This window comes from Lycorma delicatula, chromosome 8 (assembly GCF_047948215.1).
Source record: "Lycorma delicatula isolate Av1 chromosome 8, ASM4794821v1, whole genome shotgun sequence".
NCBI lineage: Eukaryota > Metazoa > Arthropoda > Insecta > Hemiptera > Fulgoridae > Lycorma > Lycorma delicatula.
The window spans coordinates 10,390,993-10,408,592 of NC_134462.1; the positions used below are offsets into that span (position 1 = coordinate 10,390,993).

The window sequence follows — 17,600 nt, forward strand, 5'->3', positions numbered from 1 at the left end:
AATACTACATAATTATGTTTAAATAAATTTGAAACTACAGTTTTTATCAACTCCATAAAAATAAAAAATGTGCCTAATGAGCCACATAATAGAGCAGATGTGAAAGTATCTGTCAGTAAGTTGCCTATCTAACTTTTTATGATGATCAAAATTTATTTAGAGCTATATTTTAACTACAAACAAGATCATTTGACAGCTGACATACAGATGGACAATACTGATGGACCAATTAAATATATTTACAACTAATTAAAGTAAAGAGAAAACTGAGGGACAAAAATACACAGGGTAACATGTAATTATGTTGAGAAATAATGTAATTATTCATGATTCAGAGAAAAACAAATAATCATAATTTTGTGGTATAGAAAAATAATTGTGTAACAGGATAATAGTGATATAACATCAGAATTACTATGTTTTTATGCGAGTAGGATTTAACAGGACATGTAAGTTAGCATACAAAATTTAAAAATATAAATAAATAACTTGATCTACAAAGTACAGAATAAAATTAAATTAGATAGGATGACATTTACCTTATATCATTATAAGAGTTCTGTAAAAAAGTAATGAGACTGGTTCAGAAAAACTTTTTATTTAAAATCCAATTATACATGGAAATATATACTTTGAAATAGTTCAATTGGGACAAATGGTTTTCCCACTCTTCATAGCAGTGTTGGAATTCAGAAACCGGAATATCCTTCAGATGGTTGGTTACATTTTTTTTAAATGTTTTCTTCTGTTCCAAAATGGTGTCCTTGAGGTGTTTTTTTTAAAGTCGGAAACTGGAAAAAGTTGCAGGGACTCAAGTCACATGAATAAGACGATTAAGGAACTCTACAGGAATGTTTTTCTTTGTCAAAAACTCATTGATTGAAAGTGCAGTGTGACAAGGTGCATTGTTATGATGCAGTATCCAGTTGTCTTTGATGGCTGGTCTCATGCGGGCAACTCTTTTACACAATCTTTCAAGAATTTCTCAGTAAACATATTGATTTACAGTATGTGCTGAAATCAGCATGGTTTTGATTTTTCTCATTTTTGCTTTTTTGGGACATAGTGAGTTTGAAGTGTGCCACTCCTTACTCTAGCATTTTGTTTCTAGGTCATACTCAAATATCCAAAATTTATCACCAGTAATAACTTTTTTTGGAAAATCAGGATCAGTTTTAATTCGCTCTAGAAGATCATGACACACTTCCACCCTGTTGTTTTTCTGTTCAACAGTGGGGTTTTTTGGGACCAATTTTATATAAACTTTTTCACGTCAAATTCATTTGTCAAAATTTGATGGACTGTGGTACGGGTCAAATTAAATTGTTCTGCAATCATTCTGACAGTTAAATCGCTGGTTGTACCATATCCCGTCTCTGATTCGCTCAACATTGTTGTCACTTTTTGACATTAATGGTCTTCCAGAGCATGGATTGTCCGCAACTGATTCCTGGCCATTTGAAAATGCTTTAAACCACCTACAAACTTTGGCTTGTGGCACAGCGTCATCTCCATATGCCCTTTTCAATTTTGAAAATGTCTAAGTACCATTCTCACAGAATTTAACACAAAACTTGAATTGCACAATGTTGCTCATAATTAGTATCACTCATTTTTGTAATGCACAACAAAAACTTGTTTCATGAAAAGTTTGTTTACCTGTCTCATGTGGCAACAATAGACTAAAAATATTAATACCTAATATAAATCAGCTGTTCATATAATATGTTTACTAGTAACTTTACAGAGTTGCCACTTTAGCTGTCAAAAAAAAACTAGTCTCATTACTTTACTTACAGATCTTGTACATACACCAGAGTACTTTCACAATTTTCATGCATCTTCAGATGATCCAATCTTTTAATTGTTCACTTAAAATTACATATAAATATACAACATTAACAAAATAAAATCATGACAAATACAATAAAACAAAATTTGTCAAAACTTTGGATATAAACTTTAAAATCGATTCAAATCAAAATGAAATTAAAATTAAAAAATCTTTTTTTCTTTCAAATTTAAAATCAAAATTAAAAGTTAAAATGATAAATATGTTAAAAAAGAATGAATATGTGTGTGTAGTTTGGCTAGCCAATATATTTTACTGTGTAACAAAATGCTTTTCACAGATGTATGTATGTTTTTAACAGATACTTTTCACAGCTCATCCTCCTTCATTTACTTCCAGTCTGATATGCATAGTAATACAACATTGGAGAGCCAAACCCACTCACACACACATTCACACACACACACACATTCACACACACACACACACACATTCATTCTCTTTTAACATATTTATCATTTTAACTTTTAATCAATATTTTTATTATTTGATGACATATTTTTATACATAGAATTTTCAATTTTTAACTTTAACTTTAATTTTGAATTTTAATCTTAAATTTGAAAGAATAAAGAAAACAAAATAACAATTTTAATATTTGCTGAAGATATGTTCTTGTAGTGGAAACCAAATTATCAATCTAACAACTCTGAAAGGTATAGATACATTAACTTAGTTAATACTAATACATTAACTGCTTTTAATTGGTATAAAAAGGTAATAGACATAATAAACCTAATTCAAAGAATATTTTATTTAGATAGTGAAATTAAAAAAGATGGAACATGTGAAGCAATACAATTAAATAATATGCTACAGTAGCAAAAATATCAAAAAATTATGATCACTGATATAATTTTAATTTGCCGTCTTATTTATGCCTTTCCATTTTTTAAAAGTTAAATCAAATTTACATTAGATTAAATCAAATTTCATGAGCAGTAAAACAAGGAGAATGGTTAGGTACTGTTCTGCAGAACATCCATGAACAGTAAGATCTAAAAACAATAACCATACATTATTGATCAATAGCAGAAACACATTTCCATTATCTACTAACGATTTAACTATAAAAATGAAAAAATGTATTCTGAATATTTATTTTGAAAACAAAGCAGTTAACTTCCTATAATGAGAAAGAATTCAGCAATGTGAATAAAATTTAAGGTTTCAATCCACTGTACAACAAAGAATAAAATTCTGTTGTACAGACTGATAAGGAAACTAAAGTGCTCCAGTCAATGGAAATGTCTGATATATTCATTAACATCTATTTGAAAGAGATAAATAGATGGTATTGTAACATAACTTGAAGTTTTTATATTAAAAAACAAACATATTTAACAAACAATACATCTTTATACTGTTTAATACATAAAAAAAAGAAGCATCATTATAAGTAATGTATTATCTCATCATTTATATATAAAAAATGATGAGTTTATAGATTTGGTGTTTGCTATCAGGTTTTGGTGGTTTGATCTAATATAATTTACCTAAAAACAATGAACCATTAAATAAAATTTAGAAAATTTTACTTACTTATCCAATTCATCTTCAGAATGCGCAAAAGTACAATTAGCACCACGAGGACAGTTGCCACGCAATGTTAAATCTCTGCACAAGCTTATCTTATATTTAGCATTGTGAGGATGAGAAGGAGGCTCTCCAGGTGGTGCTTTACGACTTCCATGTACACGTATAAACTCAACCAGACCGGCTACTACAACACGTGCACCTTCCACAGCTCTCCATACTTCTCTCCAACTACACAAGTTATTCTCTGAAATTTGATTACCCAAGATTACACTTCTATCACAATCAAAAACAACAAATATAAAATAATTATAATGTCTACAAAGTGAAATAAAGAATTTTATTCTTTAATAATGAATGACAATGTATAAATTAAATATGTATTGTTATAAGTACACTCTATTTATTTATTTCAAAATTTTTTTCCTCTAATGGGTTTTCAAATGGAAAAAACTTAAGGTACTTTCTGATTACATGGAGGCCATCCTAACACAGTGTGCTGCGAATGTTAGGTTGAGGTTCATTTGCTATCTATGTTGAAGAAAATACTTTTCTTAATAGATTGACACATATCATGGTCAAGGTGTTTATTTAGATTTGCATCTGGTTGAATACATGTGGCGATCGGCAGCCGGTGGCAACATATTCAATGAGCTCCTCAGTGACATCAAGTTCTGGGACTGTTCAAGCACAAAAGTAGTTTGTAAAAATTTTGTATGATATAAATGAAGGTCTATACTGTGTGTAAATGTTTGAGTATTTTTAAAAAATCATTCTTCCTTCTGACCAAACAAACAAACAACCAAATAATAAAATACTTTGTTGAATTAAATACCTCTAAGGTATTTAAACCTTGGAGTATTCAAAAACTACATAAACAGGTACTAACTTGTACTATTTTTACTTAATAAAATATCTTATAACTAGTTAGTTATTAATGTCAAATTTTTAGTTCTTTTAATAAACTGTGCAAAAAACTAATCAAAACTATATTAAAATATGTTAATGTAGACAATAATAGTTACTACAAGCAATTTATCCATCAGGATTCTTAAGGAATAAGTTACAATTAAAATTACTTGAAAATTCAAGTCAAATTTTTTTACTCCTCGAATAAGTTACAGTAATAGTTATATGAGTAAGTTACATTACATCAAAAATACAGTGAACCAGAATGTGGAGATTGACTGTACAGTATGCCTTTCTTTCATAAACAAAAAAATGCTTCAACTTTATTATTATTAATATTGTTACAAAGGTTGGAAATTCTAAAATGGCAAAAACAAAAAAAGTATGGTAGTCAAGTCATTTCAGTTTAAAAAATTTCTATTTCTATTCAACTATTACATTTTTTATAAATAATTCAGCATCATTTTCATAATTTTGGAACTACTACTACTTTAAAATCAAATCATAACATTCTAACAACCAATTAACTGGTGTCACTATATAAATTGTTATGAAGTACAGTGCTCTCTGGTTATACTGTAACCAATAGAAAATGATATTGCAAGATCTATCAGATCTTGTATCTATCAGATACAACAGAGTTTATAAACACTGAATATTTCAGTTATAAAAATAAATGAACTTTAATCATAACAGATCAGTTCAGACTTTAGTTAACAATAATAAAAATGAACTGCATATACATTCACAAATGGTGAAAATAAAATTATTTAGAATGTGAACAATATATGCCACAAATATACAAAATGTCTTACATTTTTTACTTGGAATAAAGATTTAATGCAGGAAGACAAAAATCAATTTACAATGTGGTTTGAGTAAATATCCTAGACCAAAAAATTCACCACCAGTAACAAGTCAAAGTATGAATTAAAAATTGACAAGCCAGAGAATTGAAATGAAGAAAGAGGTGGTAAGCAAAGTTTTTATTTATTATTTATCATTATATTTATTTAAAAAAATGGTTAATAAATACTTACACTACTCACTAATCTGGATGCAAAAATTAATGAAATTAATACAGAAATACGATATCCTGTCTATTACAGAAGCTAATCAATTATCAACTAATAGCAAAAAAAAGTACTGCTAATAAATATCAAATTTTAAATAAGCATAATAATGCTCTGTTAAATCAAGTGGTAGAGACTGAGGACAGAAGCAGGCAAAATTAACTATATATTATTATTCTTAAATTCAACTATGTATAATGAGAAGTTTGATGCATAACTTTGAAATCAAACTCAGGTTGAAACAAGGATATCCAATATCATCACCTTTATTAGTCTCTTTGTTTAATAATGATTTATTGTGTGTCTTGAAGGGATATAATCCATTAGAGATTATAAAATTAATGTTCTTTTAAAAACATACAATGTTATCATTATGGCTAATAATGTTTCAATGTTCAAAGGATGATCAACAATTTCCAATCTTATTGTGCCAGATGGAATTTAATATTAAATATGCCCAAATAAAATAAATTCTTTTTAGAAAAAAGGAATAGTTAAAAATAAAAAATGGAAATAGGAATGGCAAATGAGTACAAATATTTAGGAACAACATTCACATTATCATTATTAGGAGCACATTTTAATAAAACTGTAGCCATGAGGTATGGGATTGAATAGTATGTGGCAACGGCAAAGATTAACTTTAAATAATGACATGTCTATGTTTACTAAACAGTAAATTTTAACGCAGCAAGCAGGGCCACCATTACATATGCTGTGTGCAAGTTGGTGTTATTTAAAGGGAAGAAATAGGAAAATTTTTCAGACTTATTAAAAAACTTTTTCATTTGCCAAAGAACTCTCCAAACTAATTGTTTTGTGTATTTATAGTGGTGTTGACAGTATATGGTTTATATAATGGGTCTCCACTTTGATTATATTTTATCTCTATCCTGTTGACAGAATCAATAAGAAACTTTATCCACTTGATATGGATAGATTCTGTCAAGTAGAAGAATTGCAAAGAGGTGTTAATGTATAAAATAAGGTAATAACCAATAAATTCATTCATTCTGTATAAAGAAAGTTAAAATTAGATGACAGGGTAAGTTGTTAACTAAAACAATGCTTATGCAAGAAATTCTATTAGTAATATTTTCAAGACTGCAGGATGTTTGTTCCTACCTTATTATAAACCAAATAAAGATGAAGGGAGACAGGATGTTTTAATTTTGCAGGCAATTGTATGTTGTCAAAAGAAATATGGAAAAATGTGGTTTAAGAAGTGGGTGATTGAGAATAATTTGATAATGGAATTCTTAAATGGGGAAAACTATTAAAGTTCGGTAGGGATGTTAAGAGTGATTGATGGCATTAGCTATAGAAAATATCTGAAATAGGAATTCAAATTCTAAAAAATTTTAGTAGTGGATATTTCAATTACTACTAGTATTCTTTATAAATTATTTAATACCAAAATATCCTTCAGTTTTCTAGAAGATGTAGGCTAAAACCTCTGTGTACTAAAACATGTATTAGAGTAATTTAAGAATCTAGTTTCTTTAAGCTATATTAAAGCTTAGAAAGTGATCAAAGTGCACTACCTGGAGTCGGATCAATGGCAGCAAGCAATTCAAGATGAGGCCTTAATATGGACAAATTTTCAGGATCACCAGTTCTTTGCAAAGCGATAACAAGTTCTTGAACAGACTGAGCGAATGACTGTGGTGTTTGCAATTTATCAATAATACTCTGCATATGTGATTTATGTGTAGCATCTCCATATAATAAAGCTGACCACTGATCAGGTGCAATTCTGAGTCCAGCCTCAGTAGCTATCTGAACTATTTGAGCATCATGTTCACGACGCAATGCTTCATATGTACGGAATTCTTCTTTTAATTGCATCAGTGATGAATCACCTTCCCGCTTTGAAACCTAAACAGAATTAAAAAGAAAATATCATAAAATAAGATTAAAAAGATTTCAGAACCAGAGCTTTCTGTATGGTATAAATCACAATTTTGTTTTGCAATTTGATTGTTCTAAATGGTTTAACATGGAAAATAATTTAGGGTAAAAAAATCTTGATCGCAACTTATTGCATTCCTGTCATTAGTATTTCACAAACATGTATAACAACTAACAAAATTATGTAAATACTGACGTTTCAAATTTTCTGCTGTTGAGGAAAAAAAATCATCATAAGAAACACTATTGGGAGAATGAAGTAAAATTTTAGGTTTGCATATTGTCTGCTTATTATGGATTAATTGTTGGAAAGCATAAAGGATTGTGCAAATTAGAAAAGAAAGAAATAAAAGCTCTAAGAATATGAAATTAAATGGTAAGTTACTGTAAAGATGTAGGAGTTCATTCTCACACAGCAGTTTTCTCAAAATGTTGCTAAACTTAAAGTGCAAAGAATAGAAAGGGTACACATATTTTACCAAAGTATGAAAAATTTAGGATGGAACAGGGATATAAATAATAAGTATCGGTTCAAAATATTATTATAAAAAAGAAAACAAATGCATAACCACAAAAATGAAATAAAAAAGGAATATTAAGAAAGACAAGATATTGGTATACAATATGGGAAAGTAATGCAACAAAAGAACAGTTGGGTAAAGTAAGTGATGAATTGAAAGACGTGTGTGCACGAACACGCGCGTGCGTGCGTGCGTGAGAGAGAGAGAGAGAGAGAGAGAAATATGGTGCGCATTAGCAGAGTAGATTGTTTTACCACAAACACGATCAGAAAATTAAAACATTTTTAATAGAAAATCTTTTACTTATTTTATTAATGGAAATTAATATATGTATACTTTCCATTTTGTTTAATAATAGAAATTATCATCAAATAACAAAAAAGAACTAACCACACTGAAAAACAAAGTATATTAATATACTTGTAAACGTTATGAATTGGCGTAGTACTTAACAAAAAACAATTAAATAAAATAAAAATGTTACATGTAAGAAAAGAATATTTAATATATATATATATATATATTTTTTTTTTTTAAATACTGACTACACCAACACCTACCTATGTTACTAATAAAATAAAAGGCAAAGGCTAATAAATGTTTAAAACTAAAAAATCAATGTTTATAAATAATGTCTTGCATATCATAATTAATACAAAATTACTCAAATCAATCAATACATTCAATCTAGAAAGTCAGCCTAAATACCTTAAAACAGGAAGCTCTATAAAGAAGTTGTACGACATGCCCGATACTCGTTTTAGAAGCCTGAGGAAAATGGGGTTCCAACCGTTGTACAACAAACATTACTAAAACTTTCCTTGATAATGCAGTACCATCTTCTAATGCTAACAATACAAGTTTCAGTACTTCTTCTTGCATTGCTACAACAGAGAAAAATCAAAGGTAAATTAATATTACCTTCTTTTACACAAATCAACAACGTCAAATAAAGTTGCACTAATTTTACATCTTGATGATATCTATTAGAAAAAATATAACTGTCTGGATAACTATCATCATTAAAAAATAATTAACAATTATAATTTCTATTGAAAAATACCACAGAACATAAAATACACCACCATACTGTATCATTATTCTGGTTATGCATTTTCTCTTCACAACCTTAAGATTAATATTCTGTTAAATAAAAACATTTATCTAAAATTTTATGATAATTAAATATCATTCTGATTTTCTTAAATTATAATTTCAATTCCTTAAAAAACATAGTGCATTAAATATAAAAACACAAGAACAGCTTTATCTTATATTCAGAAAAAATTCTTTAGCAAATTCTATAACAGAAGAAATAAACTGAAACAGACGGTTACAGAAGAATAGCATGAATTCAAGAAGGAAAGAGGCACAAGGAATGCAACAGGACTAATAAGAGTTATAATGGAAAGTATGTAAAAAGAAAAAAGGTGAAAGAAGAAGACTGTGTTTTATAAATATGGAAAAAAGCATTAATCGGGAGAAATATCTTATGTTAATGGTAATATTAAAAAGACAAATTGCAGATTGGAAAGAGAGAAATTTACAAGTGGTAAATACAGCTACCATTTTCTACGACCTATTAAAATAAAGATTTCAAATAGTGAATGGTTTGGCTGAAGATCAAAAGGCAAGGGTACTACTGCCTGTCCTCAACAATGTTTGTGTTAAAGATATAATCAAAATGAGCTAGGGAGGTTGAAGAGATCAAAATGGTAACAAGGAAAATAAATTTATTCAAGGTTTACAGAAAATTTGGTAATAACAAGAGGTGAAACACTAAACAAATAATTTTAAAATTTTAAGACATTATGATAAAATACGCTATGAGAATGAATATTAAGAAAACAATCATATTTAAGGTCATCAATAAGCCAATGAAGTTAACAAAAGTTCAATTAAATTAAAAAGGAACAGAGAAAGTTGGAGGCATGTGGGCATGTAGGAAGATTGGTGAAAATGAAATGGGCAAACAGGGTAAGCAGTAAAAAGAGTGAATCAGAAATACTCAAAATAAGAAAGCACAAGCTGAGATGTACTATTAAAGAATGGTTGTATGAAATTGTGCTAAAGGATCAGTAGAGAATGCTAAGAAGAGGACAAAAGGAAAATTAAAAACAATTTGGAAGGTTTCTGAAAATCAAAACTTTCTGGAAATCAGAAGTTTAGCTGAAAATAAAAAAGAATGGTGGGTATGGTGCAAAGGACAAAAGGATATGGTGCAAAAGGTGCATTAATCTACTCTCAAATGTTCTCTATTCAATTATAATCCAAGATCTGGACACACAACAGAAGCTTCTCTAATAATACAAAGATTGTACTGTATTAGAGAGGATAAAGAGACCTGGATTGGATCAAGTTGATTGGATTGTTCTAAAAGTATTTTTATTATATTTATTTTTCAAGATCATTATAATTAATTTTAAAAGATTCTCCTATAACTAACAAAATATATCTTAATACAAAAATTATAAAGAGAATTCATTTTTTCTTTTTTTTTTACCAGGTCCTAGAAACTGACAGCCTCTAGCCCGAACAGCAGCCCACAAATTGGCTGATAACTGCTGTGGATTTTGATGCTGAAGAATCAGTTCTGTAACAGTCCTCTCTCCTAAAGAACGGGCCGCTCTCATAGCTCGTGATCGGCCTTCTTCTTCCATTAACTGGCAATTGATTAATGTCACCAACTTTCTTTGCATAGGGCGAGACAAAACTCCTGTCCCACCATTTCCTGTAAATAAAAAATTACAATCATTACACAAAACATGACAACATTACAATTACTAAAATAAGATAACATATCTACAATAAATAAATTTACTACAAATCTTTAAACAATGAACTTCATAAAGAAATAATATAAAATTACAGTATAAATACTGATTAAATTACTGATTATAGAGTATAAATACTTACATTTCAGTAAGACAATTACTGCTTATAAATTCTTCACATGTTTCATCATCTAATGGATAGATGATAAAACAAAGAATTTTTTTCTTCACTAGTAAAAAAAAAAAGATCTCCATGTAACAATTACATAAGAAATTTTTATTTATCTACACATCTTCGTGAACCCATCCTGACATGTATTTTTTGTTTTAAGAACAAAAACTATGTTACTGATTTCATTAATATTTTTTTATCCAATTGAGAGGATCATTCCATTCATCTAATTTACATCAACTTCATAGTTAAATATAAAAATTTTCATATTGATAATTTGTTCTACTATTTAAGCAATTTTCTTTCAAAAAAGACACAGATTCCATACTTATTATTATTATTTAGACTTATAAATTTCTTTTACAAATTACACTAATTATTAATTTGTGATATTAATGACAGATAATTTGAACTTTAATCATGAATGCAAAAGAAGACTTCGAAAAAATCTTCCGTTAAAAAAATGCAATTATATATATTTTTATATAATGAATACCTGCCCAAAATTTACATAAGTTCTTTCAACCAACAAAAAGGGCTTTACTTCCGTACTAAAGGGCATTTATATGTGTGTGTGTGTGTGTGTGTCCCTTATCTTAACACATAACTCTAGTAGTCGTCAGCTCAGATAACAGGCACCGGAATGTACTGATCACTAGTGGAAAATCCTGATTCATTAGTACATGTCTCGTGGTGGTCAGGTGTACACTTGTTATATTATTATATATTTCTTAGTTGTACTTATTATTAACACTTGTAATATGTTTATTTCTTTAATCGATATATATGCAAAATATATATATTACTAATATATTTTTTTATTTATGTGATTGACCTTTTTCTTCATAAAATAATCAACTATAACCAAAACGTAATTACCCAAATTAATCGTGATACAATTGGATAATTGTTTTTTCTGACCATCCTTTTCTGATTTCATTTAATTTTCATATTCATTATTCATCAAATATTCATTTTAATTTAAAAAAAGGAACTGATTAACACTTATTTTATTAGTAATTGTGCTGTTTTAATTCATCTTATAAATTCACATTTTCTATTATTATTTAATATTGAATTTTTATTCATTTTAAATACATTTTTATCGTTCTATTTACAGTCCATTACAGAGTACTCTGAATGAATTATGTGCAGTTTTTCTTTTAAGGGCATTCTTATTCTAATATTGTTAAATATCCTCTTTTCTTTAAGAAGTAAAAGGGTTTTTTTCTTGTTACAAAAGTCTTTGTTTACTAAAAATATGAAATCAGAAATACTAATTATTATTAACTCTGAAATTAACCAGAAGAAGCAGTGGCTTGAAAAATCAACAATAACTGAAAATCGATGATACTAATTGCCCACAGTCGGAAATAAGAACCAGTAAAGTGTATTTTAGTTCTTGGGATGAAGAGGTAATCAATTTTGGACACCTAATAATCCCATTCTGAGACACCACCTGCACGGAGGGCCTAGCTGTGGAGAGCGTGCCGTAGGCACGCTAGTAGTATAACAAACATAAAAAAATTTGTTATTTATACATTAAAATTATAAAGGATGAATGCAACAACAAAAAAGTACAACGTAGATAGTTTCCCTTCAGTCACAGATATTTTTTTAGAAATAGTGAAAATATTTTAGAGAAATATAAAACATAAGCTAACAGGTAATCCCAAAGATAAAGAACTATTTAAAATATATAGCTCTTAAGAAACTTTATTTGACAATTAAGAAAATTTATAATTTAATGAGGCAGATTATATGAAAAATTAAAGGAAAAAAATAGTGATAAAATCACACTCAAACAACCAGATTATTGGAGCATACTGTAAAATTCAAGGTCAGTTAGCTAGTAGCCGAAGAGCTAGAACCGAAAAAGTAGTTTGATCTTTGTAGTGGATGAAATTTATTGGAGATTGATGTATTACTAAGATATGTTATGAATCTCAGCGGGCTGACAGTTTTGTTGGTGCAGGGACGAGGTAAGACTGGTAAAAGGTGCCATTTTGCAAAGTAACCCTATCCATCAATGTGGTGCTTGAAAATTTATACAATTAAAGTTAACAATGTAATAAACCTAAGTTAGAAAGGGCTGACAGGTAGGCTGTGGCGAAAGGGTTGGCGGACAGGGCTAAAGTTGGCCAACATTTCTCCAAAAAAATTTCATCGCAGATGTCAGCCATTTGAACCACTTGTTCCTTAACATTTAATAATGCATGTGTAAAAATGGCTGACAGCATGGTTGGTATGCAAGGCAATAAAAGAGTCTATAGTATCGCACGCCCATGTATACTCTATGTGCGTGGTGTACATACTGTATGTACACACTGTATGTTACAAATAACTTACATAAATGCATTTTTTATGTTTTAAATGTTCATTAATATTTAACAATTTAATTTTAGAATAATTTATATCTTAAACAACAGTTTAAAGCCCTATTTACATACTCATTTTATGCAATAAGAGAATTTTGGCTTATACAATTTCGATACTTTTGTATGTTATATAATAGGATACAGGATACCGTTAGTTATACAGGTATATATTTTCAACCACTCACAAGCATTATTTGAAAGAGAATTAGAGCAGATACTTTGGTGACTTTCTTTTGGTCCCCAAAAAAGTTTGCTATTTATCAGTGATTAATCTTTCTCCTAGACATATCAGTATGCCACACTGGTACAAACATTAGAAATAGCTAAAGAATGTGGACAAATTGAAATACAATCAGCATTTGATTTGACTATTGCTAAGGTGCCTTAAAAATACAGTTTAAAGAACAACCACTTTTTGATCAAATATTTATTCATCCAGGCAAATTTCATTTGTTTACGATTTTAAAGTAGGCCCACAGGAAATACATTGATGGCTGTGGCCTTTCAACTCTTATGGTTTTGTCTGGGCTTTTAGGCAGTGGCTTATTAAATGGATTTCTTTCCGGTAAACATTATAACAGACTCAATCATATATATCCAATAATAATTGCAACCCTACAAATGCTGCATTTTGAACAATTTTTAAAAGCTAATCAACTTCTCATTAATAATGATGAAATATAGCAAATAATTCACAAAGTGCAAACAGAAAAAGTATCACCAAAAAAATTTGAAGAACGCTATACTTTAGATGGCAAACATGGCATGACTGAAAAGATTTATATGATTTTGATACAAAATTATTTAATATTTTCTCAAAACATTCACATTGATGACTTTGATACTTACAAATTTATAATACACAAAACTAACTACTTTGTTCGTTATATTCAATCAGCAAATTGGGCTTGATGGCTTGCATGATATCAAGATATGGAAATTTCGCATCCACAACTCTATGGGGAATTTTAGGGAGGAATGTTGGGTATTAAGAGAATGAGGAATCCATTTTCAAGAATTCCTATTGATTTGACCTTAGAGCAAACAGTAAATGCAGATGCTGCAAAACATTTAACTGGTATAACCACTTTACCAACTCAATTTCAGCTTGACAGTGATGGGCAAAAGGTAGCAATATTTGTATTATAATAATTTCCCACATGACATAACTGGCCTAAAAAAAAATCAAAACATAACCGCAGATTTAGAAAAAAATGAAATAATTAAGTCAAAAAACAAATAGAGGCTCTGAAAAACACTGTAAATCAGAACATGAACCTTTTTAAAAAACAATGAAGTTGATCATAATCAATTGTATCATATAACCACTGGTAAAGCCACTTTAGATGTCATGGCTGATTTCCTTTCGAACACTGAAAATAAAGGAAATAATCTGAGGGAATCATTTATTAATGTGTGCTAAATCTGCGAATATTTTGAAGAACCAATTAAGCAAAACAAAATACTAAATTTACATCAAAAAATGCCAAAAAAAATTCACTTATCCCATTACATCTATACCCATGTCAATGTGTAATCTTGATGGAAGCATTTGCACTACCCCAAAATTGAAATTAATTGAATGCTTATGAATATAAGACAGTACTGTAACAGTTACAGTACTGTAACTTCGCAAGGTGATAAAGAAACAATTGATGGATTTTATCTTTTACATTGCATCAGAGATGTGCCTAAATCATTTGGTAAATATAGTTAAATTAGTTTTACAAAAGATTAACAAATACGCGAGCAACAGAAATTCATTTAATTTTTTATCAATATTTTCAACCATCTATTAAGAGATTATGAAACATCAATGAAAAAAAATAATGAGGCTGATTTCTTAATATCAGGTCAGAACAAGCGAGACCAGTAGATTTCACAAAAGAGCTTCGCAATAATAAATTTAAACAGGGTTTGGTTCAATTCTTTTTAACTTATTGGTCTAATAATGAAATTGCAGTATTTATTAAAAAAACAAAAAATTATTTGTAAGTTTTTTGAATGTCATTTTTTTTGGTTGATGCAAATGTAAACGTTAAAACATCGATTGACTCTGCTTTTAGTTGCTCCACTCATGAAGAAGCTGACACAAAGTTGTCTACCACATATGTACAACTGAGAAAGACAGAAATATAATATTAAAATGCTCTGATACAGATATTTTAATCATTATGTTAAGCAATATGCATTATTTGAAAAGTAACTCAAAAATTTGGATGGAATATGGAGTTTCAGGAAAAACAAAATTCATTGATATGAAAATGCAAAAGATATGAAGATTTTGTTGAATCAATCTGCAAAGCTTTAAGCTGGCTTTCATGCGTTAACAGGTTGCAATTATAATCCAACCTTTTACAAAAAAGGAAAAAGAGACATTTTCAAATTATGTTAAAATCAGAGCAATATCAGAAAGCATTTTATACTCTTGGAGACACAAGATATGAGCAAGAAGAGGTGTTAAAAATGTTTATATGCAATTTGTATGAAATATGTGTTACGAAAACTATCACACTAAACGAAAAGTTAATGATATTCGGTTTGCACTTTTTACTTTGCAATATAAAATGCGTGACATTGACGAACTATTCATAAAAAAAATTTTTTAATTTTGATGCTTTGAGTTTGCTACCTTGTCACTCTTGAGTTGTATCACCACCACCTTTTTACAGCACATAACAAATATTTGGCTGAATGCACATAAACAAATTTTAACTGATGTAGATCCCAAAGAAAATGGATGGGTGCTCAACGATAAAACATTTTATAAATTTAAATGGTTTTTGAAAGCTGCCATAGTGTGTTCAGGAAATTGTACTAGAAAGTGAATCTGATACTATGAGCAATTCTGAATGTGAAAGCAATGAAAGTCTATGCGATTGGGATTGTAAATCTCTCAAGTGATGATAATGACAACTCTATAAATGAAGAAAGATGGATTCAAAAAAATATATCTACAAATTTACAATATCATACTTTTCAAATAAAATTGTATACTATAATATGAAAATAAAAATTAATCGTTTCAATATTTCCCACTCAGTCAAAAATTTGTTTTTTTGTTTGTTGATTTATTTAAGTTCATGGATTGTTGATAACTAAATAGCTCATTATATATTACTTTCATATATAAGTAGTAAACCATAAGTAACTTTGCCTTACACGCTAGGCATTCTCTCATAAAATGAGTACGTAGTAAATAGGGCTAAACTATTGTTAAAGTTAAAAATTATTGGCAAAATTAAATTGCTAAACATTAATCAACATATAAAGCATAAAAAAATGCATTTATGTACGTTATTTGCAACATACAGCACATATACATGGTACGCCACAAGCATACATGAGTGCACGATAATATAACCCTGTTTTACTGCCTTACATACCAACCAAGCTATTAGCTATTTTTACGCATGCATTATTAAATGTTAAGGAACAAGTGGTTCAATTGGCTAACATATTTGGGATGAAATTTTTTTGAAGAAATTTTGGTTAACTTTACTCTTGTACACCAACCCCTTCGCCCCAACCAACCTGTCAGCTCTTTCGAACTTAGGTTTTGTACATTGTTAACTTTCATTGTAAAAATTTTCAAGCACCATTGACGGATAGGGTTTCCTAGAATAATGGCACCTTTCACCTGTCTTACCAGGTCCTCTGTACCAAAAAAACTGTCATCCTGCTTGGATTTGTTACATACCTTAATAATATATCAATTGCCAATAAATTTCATCCACCACAAAGACCAAACCCACTTTCAGCTCTAGCTCTTGGACTATAGTAGTAATATTAACACAGAAAGGAGAACGTTTTCTAAGGTAGATCAAAGTGCACAAAGCATAGTGACTGAAGATAAAGTATATAAAAGGACATTTAACGATTTGTATAAAATTACAGGAAAGTGCATCAAACTGAGTGACTAATGGTTAAAAGAAAAAAGGATATGCAATAAGCATATACATGAACTATTGACATCAATTTAACTATAACTGACCTGATGAGAATGGTTTCAGGTACAATGCTAGTTCTTCTATACATTTTTTGGCTTGTAGATAGCAGTGTAAATCCTCTTGCGGTAGATGATTTAATGAAACATTTGACACTATCTGCTCCTCTGGTAGTGTAGCTCCAACCAGTTTTAGCAGGGCACAATTCACAGGTAAGCTTTCTATCTCTGTATTAATAACAGTCTATAACAAAAAAATTAAATAAGAAAAATACGCACTTTTAAAATAAAATAAAAAAATTGAAAAAAAAATTTTCATTTTTAAATAAAAGTTCACACTATAATTAAACAGAGAAAAAAAGGAAAGAAAATTATTTTGCAACAAATTTTGTAAACAGTTTAAAAAAAATACAAGTTATGAAACAAGAAACCTCTCCGACAGTTATAAACAAATAAGATGTACAAAAAACTTGCTTTTATAAACAAAATTTACTTGACAAATGTGTAACTGTGACTGCTCGAGTGGAA

The 17,600-nt window shown here is 29.0% G+C and overlaps 1 protein-coding gene across 3 annotated transcripts in view; it reads right to left on the bottom strand.

Annotated features, from left to right (window-relative positions):
• The window catches only part of roq (RING finger and CCCH-type zinc finger domain-containing protein roquin), a 66,234-nt gene that overhangs the window by 31,829 nt on the left and 16,805 nt on the right, over positions 1-17,600 (bottom strand). For all 3 annotated transcript variants that reach the window (XM_075373697.1, XM_075373696.1, XM_075373698.1), the window contains exons 3-7: positions 17,121-17,316; positions 10,306-10,533; positions 8,511-8,686; positions 6,915-7,248; positions 3,395-3,635 (exon numbers count right to left, since the gene is read on the bottom strand). In XM_075373697.1, the coding sequence (XP_075229812.1) occupies positions 3,395-3,635; positions 6,915-7,248; positions 8,511-8,686; positions 10,306-10,533; positions 17,121-17,316 (1,175 nt within the window). The remainder of the gene's footprint in view (positions 1-3,394; positions 3,636-6,914; positions 7,249-8,510; positions 8,687-10,305; positions 10,534-17,120; positions 17,317-17,600) is intronic.